At 40.7% G+C, this 23,130-nt stretch overlaps 1 protein-coding gene across 1 annotated transcript; it reads right to left on the bottom strand.

Moving 5' to 3' along the window:
* Positions 1-568: 568 nt before the first annotated feature.
* On the bottom strand, positions 569-3,107 carry LOC100056237 (OTU domain-containing protein 6A). Its single transcript, XM_001490644.5, has one exon. The coding sequence runs from the start codon at positions 2,959-2,961 to the stop codon at positions 2,095-2,097; it is 867 nt and encodes a 288-aa protein (XP_001490694.3). The 5' UTR covers positions 2,962-3,107; the 3' UTR covers positions 569-2,094.
* Positions 3,108-23,130: the final 20,023 nt, after the last annotated feature.

Here is a 23,130-nt window from a genome sequence, read left to right as displayed (position 1 = left end):
CAGGCAGTGTCTTCATCCCTACAAAAGGCTCTCTTCTCACAATGCACCCAAATGCCCGGTTTCTGCAGGACTGCGTCTTAGCCAGCTGGCTATCTGAAATTTATCTGACACTCACATTTATACAGTGAGCTATTGGCAGGGTTTCCATATTTGTATTTTGGGAACACTTCCACACCGCCCCCCCCCCCCAAAAAAAAAAACAGTGGCACTTCTTTCCCTCCTGCAATGTAGCCATGGACTGGTGAGTTTTGGGAAGTGGGAGTTCTTTTTCATGCATAGTAATGAGAACATCCTTAAATGAAACCATTTCGTGATGTCTTTCACTGAGTGAAACCTTAACTCAGGACCTAAATCCTTCCCTGGAAAACACTCCACTTCAGGCCACCATCAAGACCACAGGCCCATTCCTCCTCCTAAAAGCCTCATCTGTGCCCCCACTCCTGCTCCCTAACCCTCCAGCATTCCTTTGCTGAAGTGGATCCTGGAATACGAACTCTATACGAAGTTAGATACACAGAAACAGAGAACTAGGTATTTTTTAAAGTGCTTTAATTGTTTAAGCATAATATTTTTTTTATTTTTAAAGTTCATATATTTTACTTTAGAACATTTGGTGTTACAAAGAATTTTTTTAATGAATTTAAGCAACTTCACTGAAATACACAATCCAAAGATTAAGAATTTTTAAATTGTGTACTGAAAATCATTTCACTTTCACTACTATTTGGCAAATTCAAGACACCAACAAGTCTCAAATATCAACAAAAGCACACTGCTCACTTTTTTTGCCCCATGCCGGTTGTAGGTATGACAAAATGGATTAACATTTTTTAAAACATCTTTTTAATACTTCTCTATCACTAACAATTAAGGAAAATTACTAAATTCGGATCTTTCAGCCTTCACATCAGTTGTAGATATAACAAAGTGGATCAACTCCATTAATACTTTAAAAAATCTTTTTTAATACTTTTCTATCTCTAAGAATTAAGGAAAATTATTAAATTCACATCTTTCACATGTCACACCAGTGATAGATATAACAAAGTGGATCAATTACTTGAATAAAGCCCTACCCTTTCGCGTCTCTGAGCACAAAGGAAACTCACTAGCTCACACGTCCCTGACGGGGGTTAAGCTACCTGTCGGTTTGTCTCTTTTTGCTTCACACCAGTTGTAGATCTAATGAAATGGACGGACTCCTTAACTCAAGTCCTGGCTCTCCCTATCTTTAACAAAAGAAATTAAGTTGAGATCTTTCGCACCTTCAAGTAACCCTTCTCTAGCCTATCGGTTTATGTATCCTTACTTTCTACACTTAACGCCTACATTAAACGTCTAAATTTAACAAACGCTATTACTGAGAATTTTGCAAACATCTAAAGAACTAAAATTAATTCGGAACAACACAAGTTTTTATGAAAAAACAAAACAAAGTAGTGGAGGAGGTCTCGTGCACGGCTCGCCACGTCTCCCGAGTGACCCGGCCGAAGGACACGCGAAGCCCGCAACAGTCCGGGATGCGCTGGTTTCTAAAGGACTAAGCACAAGGCGTTCACACGGCCTCGCGGGCACTAAACTCCAGCTTCAGCTGAGGAAGGCGACACAGTCAGGGCACAGGCTGCAGATCCCGAGCTAAACTCAGTTTCCTCAGGTTAAGAACGCATCAAACCAAACTTCCAATTTCATATCCCCCCCCCCCCCCAATTATTTGCAAGGTGACCAATTCTCATCGATGAGGGAGGCAAAGACCCTTAAGGGCAAGAAGCGGCGAGAACTTATCAAACTCAGTCCCCTCGGAGAGCACCGTGCAGGCGCTCTCCTAGGGGGGGCAGGTCCCTCGCCGCCGGAGCAGCAACAGAGGCACCAGAGCGGCCGGACGGTGGCGGGGGGGGGGGGGGGGGGGGGGGCCGGGGGGGGCGGGGAGAACGCGAGGGGACGCTGAATTCTGAGTAACAGAAAGAAAACAGAGAAAACCGAAGGAAAAAAACAGAGCCTACTGAGGAGACGCGGCGGCGGCTTCAGCGGCGACGGCGACGGCGATGGCGACGGCAATGGCGGCGGCAATGGTGGCAGGCTCGGCGGCGCCAGGGCCTAGAAGAGGCACGGGGCGGCGCCCCCGACGGCGCCGGCCTCCAGCGGCTTCACCGAGTTGTAGTGCTCCCCGAGGCTGCAGGAGTAGCGCAGGTAGACGAGGGTGAGCGGCTTCTTGGCGTACTCCTCCCCGATGACGAGGACGGGAGAGTAGGCCTGGATCACCTCGATGGGGGTCTGCAGGACGTGCGACAGGGCCCTCAGCTCGAGCTGGCCTCCCCACAACGCGCTGTGCACGATGTCGTCGCAGTAACTCAAGAAGCTGTCGCGGCTGCAGGTGTCGCCGGTTTCGGAGTCGCTGAAGAAGGGCAGGAAGTCGTCGACGTGCTTCCTCAGGTAGTTGGCGGTGCGACGCCGCAGGCTCTCCACGGTCACCGGGAACACCAGCTGGTCTTGGATGGCGCGGTACATGCAGTGGCCGTCGGCTGGGATTTCCTTCATCTCCAGATTTCTGGCCTCCAGGATGGCGGAGAGCTTCTCTTCCTCGTCGTCGTGGCGGAAGCCGGCCTGACGCTCCGCCTCCACCTCAGCGATCCTCTCCAGGCGCGCTGCCTCCTCGGCCGCCCTTCGTTCGCGCCTTCTTTGTGCCTTTGCGAGGCGGGGAGGCTGGTTCTCGAGATCCATCTTGGCAAGATCTTCAGTGACAGAATCGAGGTTGCTGTCATCGGGAAAACTCTCTTGGAACTTCTCCAGCTCCTGCTGGTGCTTCTGCTCCATCTCGGCCTTGAGGCGGGCGACGTCGAGGAGCAACTGCTTTCTTCTCTCCTTGTCGCTCTTGGGGACAGAGTTCTTCATGCTCTGGATGCGGGCCTGCAGCTCTTTCTTTTCGCGGTAGTGGCGTCGTACCATCCGCTGTGAATCTTCCATGTTGTTAATCTAAGTTTGGGGGAGCTAAAGTACCGGCTAGAGTGCTGACTAACAGCGCAAACCGCAGACGGGCTACGCGCCTCAGCCGCCCCTGTCTGCCGCACTCTGCGCGCCTCACCCGCCCGTCGTCCTCCCCTTATTCACGGCCCTCTCTGCCATTGGCTACTGTCTCTCCATGGCCACGCCCCCAAGCACGCCTGGCACTACGATTGGCTGTTGGGAGACCCTGAATACGCCCTTTTTAGACCCCGTAGCAACGGTTGCTTCCAGTTTTAGCGAGATTCGAATCTCGCGGGTAAGATCCCGAGGGTTAGATCCCGCGAGTTACCCCACCTTTACGTATTATGTGCAGCAATTGGGCTTGTAGACCTTTTTCATGAACTCTTACTCCCGGCTTCATTTCCAAGCCTGAACACAGTGCAGACTCTAGTCGTGCCTGAGAATTACATGACAAATACCATACCACCAGCTGAATGTGCTCTGACGTTGGACTTCCCGTTTTGCCTAGTGTTCAGGAGGCAATGTGGCTTTCTACGATTTTTCAGATCCCTTGATTGGCAAACCCTTAATTTTGTGTATCAGAACAAAGATATTTCCTTACGTTCCTGGGAACATAGAGTGCTTTCAGTATGGGCTTCAAATCCGCCCTGTCCCATTTCAGTGTAAGAAGGCAACAGCTGCTCTCCTTAAAGTCATTCTCTACAACCAAGCAGACCTCTTAGCTTGTGCCAACAGAATGCACCTACCCTAAACACCCTTCTCCTGGGTCCGCAGCTTCCAGAATGGGCTCCCTAGGACGCCCAGGAAGCACAACAGCCGGCTTTCATCAAGCCGCTTCTTTCTGATTAGTTTGAATCTTTAGAAGTTCTAAAAAATAAAATAAAGCTCCAAACTCTTTCAAATATGCTCTCATCCTGCCTCACCCTGCTCATCTGCATCTTGAATTCCCAAACAGGAAGGCCCTTGAGACAACCCCCCCCCCTTGTTACAAATGAGGAAAGTGGACATTTGTCCAAGTTGTTGCATATATCAAAATTTCACTCCTTTTTTATTGCTAAGTAGTATTCCATGATATGAATGGATTGTAGTTTGCTTAACCATTCACCTGTTGAAGGACATCTGGGTTGTTTCCAGTTTGGGGTTATTGCAAATAAATCTGCTACAAGCATCTATATACAGGTTTTTGTGTGAATGAACGCAAGTCTTCATTTCTATGGTAAAAATGCCCAGGACTACAATTGCTGGATCATGTTATAAGTGTATGTTTAGTTTGTTAAGAAACTATTTTCCAGCGTGCCTATACATTCCGTCCGGCAGTGTATGCGGGATCCAGTTTCTCTGCATCCTCCCCGGCATTTATTATTGTCATACTTTTTTATTTGAGCCATTCTGATACATGTGTAGTGACATCTCACTGTGGATTTAATTTGCGTTTCTTACGTAGCTAATCTTGCTCATCTTTTCATGTACTCATTTGCCATCTGTGTCGTATCTTTTTGGGTAAAACATTCAGGTTGTTTCCACATTTTATAATTGGACTGTGGTTTTTTTTTTTTTTTTGAGGAAGATTAGCCCTGAGCTAACATCTGCTGCCAATCCTCCTCTTTTTGCTGAGGAAGACTGACCCTGAGGTAACATCCGTGCCCATCTTCCCCTACTTTATATGTGGGACGCCTACCACAGCATGGCTGACAAATGGTGCCATGTCTGCACCCGGGATCCGAACGGGTGAACCCCGGGCTGCTGAATCGGAATGTGCACACTTAACGGCTGTGCCACCTGGCTGGCCCCTGGACTGTTTTTTTTACTGTTGAGTTTTGAGAGTTCTTCATGTGCTCCAGATACTAGTTATTTGTTGGCTATGTGGTTTGCAAATATTTTCTCCCACATTATAGCTTGTCTTTTCATCTCTTTACCTGGTGTCTCTCAGAGCAAAAGTTTTACATTTTGAAGTCCAATTTATCAATTTTTCCTTCTATGGGTCGTGGTTTTGTTGTCAAGCATTCTTTGTCTAACTCTAGATCCCAAAGATTTTGTCCTGTTTTCTACTGAAAAGATTTATAGCTTCAGGTTTTAAATTTGAATCTGTGATCTATTTTGCGTTTATTTTTGTGTAAGGTTTGAGGCTTAGGTGGAGGATCGTTCCTTTGCCTATGGTTATCCATTTGCTCCAGCGTCAATTGTTAGAAAGGTTATGCTTCCTCCATTGAATTGGTTTTGCACCGTTGTCAAAAATCAGTTGGGCATATCTGTGATCTATGGGTCTATCCCTCCACCCACACCGTATAGTCTTGAATACTGTAACTGAGCAATGTCTTGAAATTAGGTAGGCCCTTTACTTCAGTTTTATTCTTCTTTCTCAAAATTGTTTTAGCTATTCTAATTCTTTTGTCTTTCCATATACATTTTAGAATACCCTTGTCTATATCTACAGAAGGATCTTGCTGGGATTTTCATAGGAATTGTGTTACAGCCGTATCAGTTTGGGGAGAATTGACATCTTTACTATGTTGAGTCTTCCAATCCATGACCAGCAGGGTATGTATCTCCATTTATTTAGATTTTCATTGACTTTCACAGATGTTTTATAATTTTCAGTGCATAAGTCCTGCACATATTTGTCAGATTGACACTTAAGCATTCCATTTTTTGAGTGCTTGTAAGGGGTATTATATTTTTAATTTTAGAGTCCACATGTTCATTGCTAGTATATAGAAATAAAATTGACTTTGGCGTGTTTATCTTGTATTCTATGACCTTGCTCAGCTGACTTACTATTTCTAGGGGGAGTGTTTTGAGGATTCCTTGGAATTTTCTAGGTAGAGAATCATATCATCTCTGAATAGGGACAGCTTTATTTCATCTTTTCCACTCTGAACCCTTTTATTTCCATTTCTTGCCTTATGGTACTAATTATAACTTCCAGCACTATGTTGAATAAGAGTGGCGAGGGCAGGCAGCCTTGCTTTGTTCTGGATCATGGGAGATGTTTCTTTTTTCACCATTAAGTACAGTATTAGCTGTAGGGTTTTTGGAGATGTTCTTTATCAAGTTGAGGATGTTTCCCTTCATTTCTATTTTTCTGAGAGTTTTTAACACGAATGAATGAATTGAATTGAAGGTATTGAATTTTGTCAAATATTGTTTTCTGCATCGATTGAACTGTTTGTGTGATTTTTCTTCTTTAGCCTGTTAATATGGTCGATTACATTGATTGATTGTCAAGTATTGAACCAATCTTGCATTCCCGGAATCAACCTCACTTGGTCATGGCTTATAATTCTTTTTACATATTGCTGAATTCTCTTTGCTAATGTTTTGTTAAGGATTTAAAAATCTACATTCATGAAAGATATTGGCCTGGAGCTTTCTTTTTCAGTACTTTTTTTTTTTTTGAGGAAGATTAGCGCTGAGCTAAGTACTGTTATTTTTGGGGGGGGGGGGGCGGCGGAGATTAGCCCTGAGCTAACTGCTACTGCCAATCCTCCTCTTTTTGCTGAGGAAGACTGGCCCTGAGCTAACATCCATGCCCATCTTCCTCCGCTTTATACGTGGGATGCCTACCACAGCATGGCTTTTGCCAAGCGGTGCCATGTCCACACCCGGGATCCGAACCGGCAAACCCCGGGCCGCCGAAGCAGAACGTGCGAACTTAACCGCTGCGCCACCGGCCCGGCTCCTGTTTAGTTTGGTTTTGATATCAGGGTAATGCTAGCTTCACAAAATGAATTTAGAATTGTTCCCTCCTCTTCTGTTTTTCTGGAAGAGATTGTGTAAAATCAGTGTTAATTCTTTCATTGTTTGGTAGCATTCTCCAGTGAAAACATCTGGGCCAAAAGATTGCTTTTGGGGGAGTTTTAAAATTACAAAGTTGTTTTCCTTAATAGTTATAAGGGCTAGTAAAATTATGTATTCCACATTGAGTGAATTTTGGTAGCTTGTGTCCTTTGAGGAATTGGTCCATTTCCTCTAAGCAGTCAAATATTATGTGTGTCGGGTTATTTATAGTATCCATTATTATCATTTGATGTCTGCAGGGTCTGCAGCGATAGTCCCTGCTTGATTCCTGATATTGGTAATTTGTGTCTTCTCTCTTTTCTTATTTGTTCTTTGTCAGTCTTGCTAGAAATTTGTCAATTTTATTGATCTTTTCAAAGAACCAGCTTGTTGTTTCATTGGTTTTCCCTATTGCTTTTCTGTTTTCAATTTCATTGATTTTTGTTCTCTGTTTTCATTCCTTCTGCTTGCTTTGGGCGAGGTTCGCTCTTCTTTTTCTGGTTCTTGAGGTGAGAATTTAGACGATTGATTTCAGACTTTTCTTCTTTTTCTAATGTATGCATTTAGTGCCATAAATCTCTTTCTCAGTACTACTTTAATGCTATCGCACAAGTTTTGATATATTGTATTTTCATTCTCATTCAGTTCAATGTATCTTTTGGAACCCTTGAGACTCTTTGGCTCATGGATTATTTAGAAGTGAATTATTAGTTTCCAAGTGTTTGCAGAATTTCCCGTTATCTTTCTGTTATTGATTTCTACCGTGATTCCTTTGTTGTTGGAGAACACACTCTATATGATTTCAATTTGTTGGGGGTTTGTTTACGGCCCGGGATAAGTTTTATCTTGACAAAGATGTGTCCCATGGGCACTTGAAAAGAATGTGTATTCTACTATGGTTGAGTGATGTGTTCTATAAATGTTATTTAGATCCCATTGGTTGATAGCGTTGTTGACTTCTATATCCTTCCTGATTTTCTGTCTAATTCTTCTATTTATTGTTGAGAGAGGAGTGTTGAAGTCTCTAACAGTAATTGTGGCTTTTTATCTTCCTCCTTTCAGTTCTATCAGGTTTTGATTCCAATATTTTGCGCCTCTGTTGCAAATCCTACACATTTAGGATCGCTTTGTCTTTCTGGTAGATTCACCCATTTATCATTAAGCAATGCCCCTGTCTGTCTCCAGTAATTGTCTTTGCTCTAACATCTACTTTATTTGATGTTAATATAATTACTCCTTTTTCCTTATTAATGTTTGCATGATATATATTTTTCTATCCTTTTACTTTCAACCTCTCAACATCGTTATATTTGAAGTGAGTTTTTTGCAGATAGCATTTAGTTGGGTCATGTTTTTTAATCCACTCTGCCAATCTCTGTCTTTTAATTGGTGTATATAGGTAACTTACATTTAATGTAATTGTTAATATGTTAGGACTTAAGTTGCCATTTAACTTTTTGTTTTCTGTTTGTTCTGTGTTTATTTCTGTTTTCTTTTTCCTGCCTTGCTTTGGGTTACTTGAACATTTTTTAGAATTCAATTTAGATTTTATCTATGAAGTTTTCGAGTGCATCTCCTTGTATAATTTTTTTAGTGGTTACTCTAGGTACATTTATGTATTTGTGTGTATGTGTGTGTGTGTGTGTGTGTGTGTGTGTGTGTGTATTATAAAAATCCATGGTGTTGTCATTTTACCAGTTTGAGTGAAGCATAGAAATCTTATCTCCTTTTGCATCTCTCTACCTGCACCTTTTTATAATACAATTGCCATAAATATCTTCTACATACGTTCGTGACCACATTAGTTTTCTGCTGTGTTGTTGCTTGGTTTCTGTATTGACCCCCAACCTTGTTCTTGCCCCTGCTCCTGCCTCTGATCTGCTTTGCTCCTTCCTTTATTCATTCGGCCACCATTTTTCTGTCCTACTATAGGCCAGGCACCGTTCTAGGCACTGTGGATACAGCAGTGAACAAAACGGATAAAGATCCCTAACCTCAAGGAGTTCATAACCAAGTAGGGGAAGACAGACAAAAACCAAGTAACTATAGAATAGCATGCAAAGTTGAAGCAGAGTTTTGGAACAGAGGTTCACAATCTCACCCTCGACTATAGTCCTAGCCCTGTTTCTCCCTTTGTCCCTCCTCATCGATGGTCTATATACTCAGAGTAGCTTCTCTTGTCCCCCTTCCACATCTGACAAGGGATCACATGAGTACGCATGGGAGAATTTGAGAGTCATTACTGTCACCAGTAACATGAAGTTAGAGGTGGGAGTGAGTCTTCTGGCAGAAATGGCCATGTGAGGCCCTCAAATCCTGGGGGCCCTTTAGAAACAAGAAAGATAGCCGTTGCCCACCAGGGCAGAGGAGAGTGGCCATCTCCAACCCTCTGAAGCACTGGGAGCCCACTCTGGCACCTTCCAGCTGAGTCAGTCTCAGCCTTTCCTGCCCCCCATCACTAACCTTCTGTTTTGGTTTCTTGGTTGGGCCTCCATCCTCTGATCATTCTTAATTTGCCAGATGAGAGAAAGGGAAAACTAGCACTTGAGCCAGAATGCCTAAAAGCCCTGCCCAGCCAGCAGAAGAAATGGATGGGATGTGGGTGGACGCAGGGTATGCAGGAAAACTTCCCTAGCATAATGAGGATGGCTTTGAGAAAATCTGACTAAACCATTAAGTGCAGGGGATAGGGACTAGCCTACTCTATCCAGCTGAGATATTGGGGGTGATGCACAGACCTCCTGAGCCACTGAGTGAGGTCTGCTCTCTGGATGTGACAGACCAGGCTTGGCTGTGGCTCCCACAGTATGTTAACTGCTGATCACATGATCCTGGGTCTTACAGTTGCCAAATTTAGCAAATAAAGACACGGGACTTCATTAAATTTGATTTCAGATGAACAACGAGTAATGTTTTAGCGTAAGTATGTCCCACGCAATATTTGGGACATAGTTATACTAAAACATTATTTGTTGTTTACGTGCAATTCGAGTTTAACTGGCATCCTGTATTTTATCTGGTAACCCTACCTGGGTGGGGTGAAAACCGCTGCATAAGGGAAAGACTGGCTTTATTTTTTGTCTATTTCCAGAGGCCTAGAGTAGGACCAGTGGGGAGCTGGGCCTGGATGTAAGAGCAGGAAGAAGGATTTCACTGGCACAGGGCTCAATGAAGGCCATGAGGAGCCCTCCCTGGGTGGCTTGGAATTAAAAACCTCGGAGAGCCTTCTAGCTCTGACAGTCTCTGAGCCTCAGAATCTCCAGGGATTTTGAGGATGAGGTGGGGAGATGATGGAGGTGGATTAAGACTAAAGACTGGAAGCCCCCAAACAGCCTTGACCGTTTCACTGTGTAGTGTTAGGATGGTGGGATTCATGCAGATGCATCAACTGGGCGCATGGCCTTCTCCGTGCAGATAGAGAATCAGAGCTTCTAGGATATTCCAAATGCTCACCCTGTCATTGATTCCGCTCTTGAGTTTCTGACACCCTTTCTCTAAGGCAACATTGCTTGGAGGGAATCCCATCCCGGGGAATGCCCAAGTGAACTCTGGGCTTTCTTTCCTCAGTGACTTGTCCTACCCTCCCCACCTCTCCTCTTGATGATAATGACAGAAGCAACCCACATGTGGACCCCATTTCACAGTTCGCCAAGGTGATTAGCTATCTATTTCTTATCTGGATTCTCATAAGTCCAAGGGGGAGTACTTTTCCTATTTACGTTTGAAGAACCAAGCCCCAGAGATTTGCTTAGTGCCAGCCACACAGGTCACTCAGGCATTTTTAGAACAAAGGCTAGAGAATGCTTACTGTGTGGCCTGTGTCTGGGGCTGGGTACATGAGAACAGTACCCAGTACCACCCAGTTTCTGCCCCTGAGAGCTCACAGACCAGGAAGGAGGCGAGGGGGTCAGAGTAGGTGGACAGATGTGTGAGGAGGCAAGAATAACAAAACACAAGACCTCAGGGCAGGGGCTTGATATGAAAGATGACCCCCTCAGGGGTGGCTCAGTGGAGGGAGTGACCACTCAGCCTCCAGGAATTCTTCCTGTCCAGCAGGCATCTCTCCCAATCTTTTCAGGCTGGCCACAGTCTCCACTTGCTGCCTTGGTGCTGGCCCCTGGAAGTGTCCCTGGGCCCCCTGCACTTAGCCTACAGCCCACCCTTGCCACACTGAGGCAGCTTCTCCTTGGCAGACAAGTGCAGATCCTTTCCCTGCGAGGCTCCCCTAGGGCCTTACAGAATCTTTCTCTCCCCAACTGCCACCATTTTGTCAAATTGGAAGCAGATTAAAAGAGAGCTGGTGCTCTGCTTTAAGTGGGCGCTAGCAATTCCAGAGTCCTCTGCTGTTCTCCCACTGTAGTTATCCATGTAGCATGTCTCTGAAAGCCCAGGGTCAGCAGAACATGCTTTAAAAACCAGCCACTAGCTTTACTAGTGTCGGAGTGCAGGAAAATCCCCTTTCTTCCTTTCTTGTGTTCTTATGGCTGGATTAATAACAAAATTGACACAAGACCAGACTAACATGAGAAAAACCCAGTTTAATACGTATGTATTGGAGACCACAAAGAAATGATTTTCAGAGAGTGAACAAAAGAGGCAGTATGAATATCTTTTACACAAAGAAACAGTAAATTTGTGAAGAATTGACAGGACACAGAAACTTAGGTTTGGTGTACGTAAATAGTGAGAAATTTCAGCAGAGTTTAGGCTGGAGGTAGTAAATTCACAAGGTTTCCTTACACAGGCTTCTCGGCCTGGAATTCCCTCACTCTGGTGATGAGGATGCAGGGAGAACACCTTTCACACGGGGGATTGATTTCCTGCTTTCAGGGGGAACAGAGACAGGAGGGTCAGAATGCCCTCCTTGCTTCTTAAGTAACTTTCATTCAAAATAATCAATATGCTATTGTGGGATATTTTGGGGTGGCCTGCCCTGGGCCCCAACATTTCCCTCCTCTGAAACTCCCCCGGAAATTTCACATATTAAAAGTTGAACTGGTAGATCGTTCTATTATTTCATTGAATTAATCTTTTAGTCTTGAAAATAGATCAGTTCAGTTGTGTCTCATTTCAGGAGGCAGTGATGCAAGTGGGCTCCCAAAGTTAGGTTTACAGTGCAAGCAATTAGATATTTAATGGGAGACACTTCTATGGAAACAAAGAAAATCAATGGTTAATGCTTGCAGCAAATTATAAACCAGTTTCTGAGCTTAGGGTGCAGCCAGTCAAGAAGATTTCTAGATGTCAAGGTCAAAGCGTCTTTTGTAGTTTGAAATGCCTCTGAAGATGTCATTGGATGTTCAGGTAAACTTTCTGAGTGGCTGACTCAGCAACATGCACAAAGATTGTTTAAATATGGGCTGTTGTGGCAATCTCTCTTAGGTTTTTATCAAGTTGTTCAGCTTCAGTTTTCAGGGCATCAGGGAAATGGCCAGCTGTAGTTCTTAACAATTCCAGTCAAAAGTGGGAGAAAAAACTGGAAATATAGCTTGTAGCGTTGTAGCCAAATATTTGAGGAAATCAGAAGAACTTAGCATCTAGTCCAGTTTTTAGGTAAATAAAACTTCAAGGAAAATTAACAGGACTAGAATCTAATATTCATAAGTGTGTTATAGTTTCTACTGAAACATAATTTTTCTCTCTAAAATCACCCTTATTTTATTAAAGATAGTCAAATTTAGACTAATTAGTTTGCAAAATAACTCTAGTTTCAATAAACTTGGCTTAGTCATTTACATAAGTACAGCAAGAATAGCAATTGATTATAGGCTCTTTTAAATCTGCTGTGCTGGAAATTTTTATAAAGAATCTCCAGATTGAACTTTTGATAGCCTCTCGAGGCTAAAGAGCCAAGCCAAATATTCTGCCTGTCATACCTATAGATTTGGGGAAATTCCTCTCTTCTTGAGGATCCCAACATATACTGAGGTTCTTGCATCTGCCAGGAAGTGACTTTCTTTACTCACCTGGTTAGGTTGTCACGAACTCTGTAAGTGAGGTACCAGGCCGTTTTTCTAAGGAGCTTTATTGGCTTCAGAGACTTAACCTTAATTCCTTAAGGTTGTTTAGGCATATTTGAGTTTATGTATGTCTTTCTCAAACATGACATTTCAGTCAAAGCCTTGGTAATATAACTAATGTTTCCAATTGTGTTCCATTACAGGGAGAACAAATTCTTATGGAATTTATGCAGATAAATATGTTGTCATGAAAATAAGAATGCTGAGAATTGCTGAATTCTGGAGGGATCAGGTAGGGAGAAAAAGTAATTGTTTCGACCCTGTTTTCAAAGTTCTAGTTCACCAAATTGCTGTAAGTCGTTGATGGCTTAAGAGAAAAGGAAAAAAAGGATTTCCTTAAAGCTGGAAAAACAAAAGATTTAAAGAACAGTAATTTTCAGGCAAAAAGTCACAAAATTTATAATCATCCTCATCAGTTCACTCAGTCCCATGTAATTAATTCTTGTTCCGCTTGAATACAGTTTTTCCATTAGTTCTCTCAACATTGCCTGATGGCTGAGGGTCATAGAGACAGTGATAATTCCAAGAAGTTTGCAAGGCTTTTATTAAGGCTTGTAAGATTTGCCCAGTGAAGTGGATGCCATGATCACTGGAGACTGTGGAAGGTATAACTCAAGTGGGAAACGCATCTTTTTAAACACTTTTAATTGCCACTGTGAGGGCATCAGCCTTGTGGCAGGGGAAGGTTTCAACCCATCTGGAAAAGATATGTACAATAACAAGAACACATTGATAACCCCTACTGAGTGGCAATTGAATGAAGTCCAGCAGGACGTGCTCAAAGGACCCAGAGGGAGGAGTTCTGACCCCTCTGGGGACAGAAATAGTTTCTCCTATAGTGAGTGAAGGAATGTAAAAACTGAGAGATGGAGTTTGCCAGGGAACCAGGAAGAAGGAAGTGGCCATCTTGGGTTTCCCATAGCTCTATTTGTTTAATTTACAGCCATTGTTTACCCATCTTAATTTCTCTGATTCAGGAGAAGGCTGTTGCCATGTTACAAGGACACCAGGATAGCAAAAGTTTGGGAATGAGGTGTCAATTTTTTTTGGAGAAGCAGAAAGGACTTCATTCATATGTGTCATAACCTTTATAGGTTCTGTTATACATATTTAATGTAAGTCTCAATTTTGATGACAGACAACATTTTATACCAGGACATATTAGACTTTCAGAAATTTCACATAATTTCTGGAATTCTTATGACATATACTTCTATGGATATAACATAAAGAAGGCTTAATGTTATTTCTTATTTGACAATAGTCCCATGTAATTTAACACATCAAGTAAGCCTAATTATTTTAATATCCCTCTTTTTACAAGGAGAGAGAACAAGTCCTTTGAGATATTTCAGGGAACCTCTGAAAAATCCCAAAGTTAGCTAGAGTTCAAAAAGACTTCATTTAGAATTTGATTTTGGGACGTTTATCAAAAATATCAAAGAGGTTTTAAAACACTTGCCTAAATAGGGTCACAGATCATTATGAAACAATATTTAATTATCTGTTTAACCAAAGTGATAAAAAGATTCAAAGACAAGATTACATAGCTGCAAAACCTTAAAAGCTCTTTTTAATAGAAAATACTCAGCTTCTTCCAAAAAATTATATCATTGAGGTCATAATGGTTTATAACATTGTATAATTTCAGGTGTACAATATTATTTATCATTTTCTGTATAGACTGCATTGTGCTCACCACAAATAGTCTGATTTCTATCCATCACCATAAATGTGCTTCTTTACCCCTTTTACCTATCCCCACAACCTCCTTCCCCTCTAGTAATCATTAATCTGTTCTCTTTATCCATGTGTTTGCTTATCTTCCACATATGAGTGAAATCATGCAGTGTTTGTCTTCCTCTGTCTGGCTTATTTCAGTTAACATGATACCCTCAAGATCAATCCATGTTGTTGCAAATAGGATGATTTTGTCTTTTTTAGGGCTGAGTAGTATTCCATCATATATAGACACCACATCTTCTTTACCCACTAATCAGTCAATGGGCACTTGAGTTGCTTCCACATCTTGGCTATTGTGAATAATGCTGCAGTGAACATAGGGCTGCATAACTCTCTTTGAATTGTAGATTTCAAGTTCTTTGGGTAAATACCCAGTAGTGGGATAGCTGGATTGTACAATCTTTCTATTTTTAATTTTCTTTTTGAGGATGATTAGCCGTGGGCTAACATCTGCTGCCAATCCTCCTCTTTTTTGCTGAGGAAGACTGGCCCTGAGCTAACATCTGTTCCCATCTTCCTCTGCTTTATATGTGGGACGCCTACCACACCATGGCTTGTCGAGCAGTACCATGTCCACACCCGGGATCTGAACCGGCAAACCCCGGACCACCAAAGTGGAGTGTGTGCACTTAACCACTGAGCCACTGGGCCGGCCCCTCTATTTTTAATTTTTTGAGAAATCTCCATACTGTTTCCCATAGTGGCTGCACCAGTTTGCACTCCCACCAGCAGTGTATGAGGGTTCCCTTTTCTCCACATCCTCTCCAACATTTGTTAATTTTTGTCCTGGTAATTATAGCCACTTTGAACAGGTGTAAGGCGATATCTCATTGTAGTTTTGATTGTTATTTCCCTCATAATTAGTGATGTCGAACATCTTTTCATGTACCTATTGGCCATTTGTGTATCTTCTTTGGAAAAATGTCTATTCATATCTTCTCTCCATTTTGTGATTAGGTTGGGTTTTTTTTTTTTTTGAGGAAGATTGGCACAGATGTTAGGCAGAGAGGCAAATCCTCAAAGATTAGCCCTGAGCTAACATCTCTGCCAATCTTCCACTATTTTATTTGTGGGATGCCTGCCACAACATGGCTTCATAAGTGGTGCATAGGTCTGCACCTGGGATCCAAACTAGTGAAGCTCAGGCTGCCAAAGCAGAGTATGCAAACTTAACCACTACCCCACTGGGCCGGCCCCAAGTTCAGTTGTCAAGTTCTATGAGTTCTTTATAAAATTGGAAATACACTCCCTGTTAGATATATGATTTACAAGTATTTTCTTCCAGTTGGTGAGTTGTCCTTTTGTTTTGTTAATTTTCCTTTGCCTTGCAGAAGATCTTTGGTCTGATGTCGTCCCATTTGTTTCTTTTTTCTTTTGTTGCCCCTGCTTGAGTAGACATGGTATTTGAAAAGATGCTGCTAAGACCCATGTCAAAAAGTGTACTGCATATGTTTTCTTCTAGGAGTTTTATAGTTTCAGGTCTTACATTCAAGTCTTTAATCCATTTTGAGTTGATTTTTGTGTATGGTGTAAGATAATGGTCTACTTTCACTCTTTTGCATGTGACTGTCCGGTTTTCCTAACATCATTTATTGAAGAGACTTTCCTTTTTCCATTGTATGTTCTTGGCTCCTTTGTTGAAGATTAGCTGTCCATAGATGTGTGGCTTTATTTCTGGGCTTTCAATTCTGTTCCATTTATCTGTGTGTCTGTTTTTGTGCCAGTACCATGCTGTTTTGATTACTGTAGCTTTGTAGTATATTTTGAGATCAGGGATTATGATGCCTCCAGCTCTGTTCTTTTTTCTCAGGATTGCTTTTGCTATTGGGGGTGTTTTTTGGTCCATATAAATTTTAGGATTCTTTGTTCTATTTCCGTGAAAAATATCGTTGGGATTCTGATTGGGGTTGCATTGAATCTGTAGTTTGATTTAGGTAGTATGGACATTTTGAGTATGTTTGTTCTTTCAATCCATGTGCATGGTATATCTTTCCATTTCTTTATATCTCCTTCAATTTCCTTCAGTAATGTCTTACAGTTTTCAGTGTATTGGTCTTTCACCTCTTTGGTTAAATTTATTCCTAGATATTTTATTCTTTTTGTTGCAATTTGTAAATGGGATTGTATTCTTTTTATTTATATTATGGAATTTCATTCATATCTATTTATTTTTTAATATATTTAATATAAATATTTATTAAACATTAAGAAATAGCTTTTTTGCATCTGTTGAGATGACAATCAGTTTTTCTTTAGTTTTTAGTGTAATGAATTATATTAACAGGTTGTCTATACTGAATCCTATTTGTTTTCTTTCTTTTGCCTTAAAGCTTTATTTATTTATTTATTCTTATTGCAGTAACATTGGTTATAACACTATATATATTTCAGGTGTACATCATTATATTTCAATTTCTGTGTAGATTACATCATGCTCACCACCAAGAGACTAATTAAAATCCATCACCATACACATATACCTAATCATCCCTTTTGCCCTCCTCCCTTCTACCAGGGATTGTATTCTTGACTTCTCTTTCTGCTAGTTTGTTATTAGTGTATAGAAATGCAACTGAGTTTTGTAGGTTGATTTTGTACCATACAAATTTGCTATAGTTGTTGATTATTTCTAATAGTTTTTTGATGGATTCTTTCGGGTTTTCTATATATAAGATCATGTCATCTGCAAATAGTGAGAGTTTCACTTCTTACCTTCCAATTTGTATACCTATTATTTCTTTTTCTTGCCTAATTACTCTGGCCAAATACTCCAGTACTATGTTGAATAGGAGTGGTGAGAGTGGGCACCCTTTTCTTGTTCCTGCTCTCAGAGGGATGGTTTTCAGTTTTTCCCTATTGAGTATGATGTTGGCTATGGGTCTGTCATATATGGCCTTTATTATGTTGAGGTACTTTCCTTCTATACCCATTTTATTGAGGGTTTTTATCATAAATGGATTTTGGACCCTGTCAGATGCTTTCTCTGCATCTATTGAGATGATCATGTGATTTTATTCCTCATTTTGTTAATGGGGTGTATCACATCGATTTATTTGCAGATTTTGAACCGTCCCTGCATCCCTGGTTGAAATCCCACTTGATCATGGTGTCTGACCCTTTTAATGCATTGTTGTGTTCATTTTGCCAATAGTTTGTTGAGGCGTTTTTATCTGTGTTCATCAGCGATGTTGGCTTGTAACTTTCCTTCTTTGTGTTGTTCTTGTCTGGTTTTGGTATCATGGTGATGTTGGCCTCATAGAATGAGTTAAGAAGCATTCCATCTTCTTCAATTTTTTGGAGTAGTTCTACAAGGATAGATCTAACATCTTTGTTGAATATTCGTTAGAATTCTCCAGAGAAGTCATCTGGCCTTGGAGTTTTACTTTTTGGAAGATTTTTGATTACTGTTTCACTGTCTTTACTTGTGATTGGTCTATTCAGATTCTCTAGCTTCTCAATTCCATTTTGGGAGGTTGTATGAGTCTAAGAATTTATCCATTTCTTCTGGGTTACCCAGTTTGTTGGCATATAGGTTTTCCTAGTATTCTCTTATAATGATTTGTATTTCTATGGTATCCATTGTAATTTCTCTTCTTTCATTTCTAATTTTATTTATTTGAGCTTTCTCTTTTTTTTCTCGGTGAGTCTAAGGGTTTGTCAATTTTGTTTATCTTCTAAAAGAGCCTGCTCTTATTTTCATTGATCTTTCTACTATTTTTTGTCTCTATTTCATTTATTTCTCATCTAATTTTTATTATTTCCCAAATTCTTCTGACTTTAGGCTTTTTTTGTTCTTCTTTTTCTAGTTCTGTCACGTGTAGTTTAACATTACTTATTTGAGATTTTTCTTGTTTCTAGAGGTGGGCCTTTATTGCTATGAATTTCCCTCTTAGAACCAGTTTTGCTGCATCTCATAAGAGTTGGTATGATGCATTTTCATTTTCATTTGTCTTCAGGTATTTTTTGATTTTGTGTTTGATTTCTTTGTTGACCTAAAATTGTTGTTCAGTAGCATGTTGTTTATTCTCCACATATTTGTCACATTCCCAGCTTTTTTCTTGTAGTTCATTTCTAGTTTCATAGCATTGTGTTTGGAAAAGATGTTTGACATGATTTCAATCTTCGTAAATTTACTGAAGCTTGCCTTGTTTCCCAACATATGGTCTATCTTTGAGAATGTTCCATATGTACTTGAGAAGAATGTGTATTTTGCTATTTTTGGATGGAATGTTCTATATATATCTATTAAGTCCATCTGCTCAAGTATTTCATTTAAATCCACCGTTTCCATGTTGACTTTCTGTCTGGATGATCTATCCATTGATGTAAGTGGGGTGTTGTGGTCCCCTACTATTATTGTGTTGTTGTTAATTTTTCCTTTTAGGTCTGTTAATAGTTGCTTTATATACTTTGGTGCTCCTGTGTTAGGTGCATATATATTCAGAAGTGTTATGTCCTTTTGGTGCAATGCCCCTTTTATCATTATATACTACCACACTTGGCCTCTCATTGCCTTTTTTATCTTGAAGTCTGCTTTGTGTGATGTAAGTATGGCAACATTTGCTTTCTTTTGCTTGCCATTTGCCTGGAGTGTCATCTTCTATCCCTTCACTCTGGGCCTATGTTTGTCTTTAGAGCTGAAATGTGTTTCCTGGAGGCAGCGTATTGTTGGGTATTTTTTTAAATCTATTCAGCTGTTCTGTGTCTTTTTTTTTTTAAAGATTTTATTTTTCTCCCCAAAGCCCCCTGGTACATAGTTGTATATTTTGTTGTGGGTCCTTCTAGTTGTGGCATGTGGGACGCTGCCTCAGTGTGGTCTGATGAGCAGTGCCATGTCCGCGCCCAGGATTTGAACCAATGAAACACTGGGCTGCCTGCAGCGGAGCACGCGAACTTAACCACTCGGCCATGGGGCCAGCCCCAACTGTTCTGTGTCTTTTGATTGGAGAATTCAATCCATTTACATTTAGAGTGATTATTGATATATGAAGGCTTAAACTGCCATTTTATCTCTTGTTTTCTAGTTGTTCTATATTTCCCTTGTGTTTCTCACTGCTATTTCAGTTTAGTGGTTTTCTCTGATGGTTTTCTCAGTTTTCTTTTTATTTATGATTTGTGTCTCTTTTCTGATTTTTTGTTTAGTGGTTACCATGAGGTTTGTATAAAAGATCTCTTAGATGAGATAGTTCATTTTCTGATATCTTTTTATCTCTGTCACCCTAAGCAGGTTCCATCCCCTTCCTCTTCCTCTCCTAAGTTATTGTTGTCACAAATCATCCTGTTCTGTGTTGTGAGTTTGTGATTAAAATAAAGCATTTATAGTTATGTTTGATGCTTTCCTTCTCCTTATCTTTTTTTTTGAGGAAGATTAACCCTGAGCTAACTGCTGCCAGTCCTCCTCTTTTTGCTGAGAAAGACTGGCCCTGAGCTAACGTCCATACCCATCTTCCTCTACTTTATACGTGGGATGCATAGAACAGTGTGGCTTTTGCCAAGTGGTGCCATGTCCCCACCCGGGATCTGAACTGGTGAACCCCAGGCCACCAAGAAGCAGAATGTGCAAACTTAACCACTGTGCCACTGGGCCGGCCCCTCCTTATCTTTTATGTTATAATTGTTTGCTGACGCATTCTGATAGAGAGCTGTAATTTTCTGATTTTGTCTATTTATCTCCTTGTTCAAGGCTTTGTAAACTTTTGTCTTTTTGTTTCATGCATAAGGGTATCCTTGATCATTTCTTGTAAGGGAGGTCTAGTGGCAACAAACTCCCTCAGCTTTTGTTTATCTGGGAAAGCTCTTATTTCTCCATTGTATCTGTAGGATAGCTTGGCTAGATAGAGTATTCTTGGCTGAAAGTTTTTGTCTTTATTATTTTGAATATATCATTCCATTCTCTCCTAGCCTGTAAAGTTTCTGCTGAGAAATCCACCAAAAGCCTGATGGGGCTCCTTTGTAGACTATTGTCTTCTGCCTTGATGCCTTTAATATTTTTTCTTTGTCATTGAGTTTTGCCAGTTTTACTAATATATACATTGGAGAAGGTCTTTTTGCTTTGATAAAATGATGAGTTCTATTGGCTTCATATACTTTTAAGTCCAATTTCTTCTCCAGGTTTGGGAAGTTCTCAGCTATCATTTCTTTGAACAAGCTCTCTGCTCCTTTCTCCCCCTGCTTTCCCTCTGAAATACCTATAATCCTTATGTTGCATTTCCTAATTGAGTCAGATGTTTCTCAAAGAGTTTCTTCATTTTTTTTAAGTCTTAGTTCTCTCTCATCCTCCACCTGAAGCGGTTCTATATTTCTGCCCTCTAAATTGTTAATTCTGTCCTCAATATTATCAGTTCTGTTTTGTAAAGTTTCTAGGGTTTTTTTTTTTGTGAGGACGATTAGCCTTGAGCTAACATCTGTTGCCAATCCGCCTCTTTTTGCTGGAGGAAGACTGTCCCTGAGCTAACATCTATGTCAATCTTCATCTATTTTTTTGTATGTGGGATGCCATCTCAGCATGGCTTGATGAACTATATGTAGGTCCATGCCCAGGATCTGAACCCATGAACCCAGGGCTGCTGAAGCAGAGCATGCAAACTTAACCACTATGCCACTGGACTGGCCCCTCTAGATTTTTTAAAATCTCTTTCACTGTGTGCTAACATCTGTTGCCAATCTTTCTTTTTTGTCCTCCCCAAAGCCCCATACCTAGTTGTATATTCTAGTTGTAGGTGCCTCTAGGTCTTCCATGTGGGCTGGGGCCAGAGCATGACTACTGCCAGATGAATGGTGTGGTTCTGCACAAGGGAACTGAACCTGGTCTGCTGAAGTGGAGTTTGCTGAACTTTAGCCACTAGGCCATCAGTTTGCTCCTGTTTGCTTTTTTATTTTTTTAGAGTTTCAATCTCTTTGGTGAAGAATTCCTTCTGCTCGTTAATTTTATTCCTGAGTTCATTGAACTGTCTGAGTTTTCCTACAACTAATTGAGTTTCTTTATGAGAATTGTTTTGCATTCTGTCATTTAGACTATAAATTTTTCTGAGTTCAGTATTGGTTTCTGGAGACTTGTCATTTTCCTTCTTCTCTGGAGTGTTACTGTAGGTCATGGTTTTTGATGAAGTGATCCTTTGCTGGCACATAGTGGTAATTTCAGCTTGCAGATTCCACCTGCCACCTCAGTGGTGTGAGGGGGCAGGATCTGTGTTTTCTGAACCCCCAGCATCTGCTGGAAGTTGTGCCACTAGGGCTCATCTGTGTCTGCCTGCTGGCTGCAGCTGCTTAGTGGGTTGCACATGCAGGTGCTCTGGTGTGGAATGCTGCCTTGGCTAGGAACTGGCCAAGCTGGTGCACTAGGCAGGAGGGGAGGGGAGGGGCTCTTTCTTTCATGCACATGGGCTCACTCTGCACTCACAGCCAGTTTTCCTGGGCTGCTGTGCTTGGTGGGGGTGCCCACTCAGTGGCTGAGCTGCACCACTCAGTGTGGAGCATTCCTGAGGGCTGGGCTGTAACTGTAAAAGCAAAAGCATTTGCTTGCAGGCCTGCCTGCTCCCCTGCCTCCTCTTATAGTCATGACCTGGCTGCTGCATGAGTACCCTTGACCTAGATCACTGTTGCTGGGAAGGGGGAGGGCATCCATTCTCCTCCTTCCACTGCTTCCTGGGGATCCAGTACCCCTACTGTCAGATGTATGGCTGCATGGATCTCTCAAACGTTCTATTGTGCTCTGTAGGGAATCCTCTTGGTTAGTGAATGTCTGTTTGGTTGTAACTTAAGGGGAAGAGACTAAGGGAACAGCTCACTCCACCATGATGTTGCCATCATTCAAGACGGCTTTTAACATAAGGCACAGGAAATAGTTCTGATAAAACACAAAAAGATAAGGAAAAATCTTTCATAATCTCTTATCAGGAACAGACCAGTATTCCAAGAAAATTTTGCTCTTTTAAGAGATGAAAAGAAAATTAAGTTCCAGTTTTATATAAATACACTATTTGTATTAAAGCTCATTTTTAAAATTTTAAAAGTGACTTAATTTTAGCTAACTTGACTACACAAAGTAAAATTCTATTCTCTGTTTTTTCAAAATAACTTTATTTTGAGACAAAATTATTATTATTTTAATAAAAATGTATTTTTATTTTTCATATCTTTTAACCAAAAACATATAGTTTATCTTTTTGTATATATAGATTTCCCTTATTAATTTTAGTAGCTTTAGTTACATATATTAATTAGAATTTAGCCCTTAGAAGCCTTAATTTCTAGTGAAAACTAAGAAGTAAGCAATTGTGAACTGTATGTTATATCTATAGTCTTTAGATCAGCAAATTTATGAATATATTTTATAATTTCTAGAAAGATATTTTTATAGTGTAATTTTTAAATAAATCACAAAACATATTTATTAATAGAGTCAAATTATCTTTTAGATTTTCTGTAGTAAGAGACCAAAAGTGGGCAAACTCCTGTACAGTAATTAAATGTTTTATTATTTTATTTTATCTGGAGATGATATAGATATTTAATGAACTTTTTATCATTTAAGTTTACCTGTAAAACTTTAAAGTTTTAAGCCATCAAAAAGACTTGGGCAAGTTATTGTCAAGTACACATATCATTAAACATAATTACTATACCTAAA

Source organism: Equus caballus, chromosome X (assembly GCF_041296265.1).
Source record: "Equus caballus isolate H_3958 breed thoroughbred chromosome X, TB-T2T, whole genome shotgun sequence".
NCBI lineage: Eukaryota > Metazoa > Chordata > Mammalia > Perissodactyla > Equidae > Equus > Equus caballus.
Note: the sequence above shows the minus strand (reverse complement) of the source record. Positions and strands in the feature narration are given on the sequence as shown.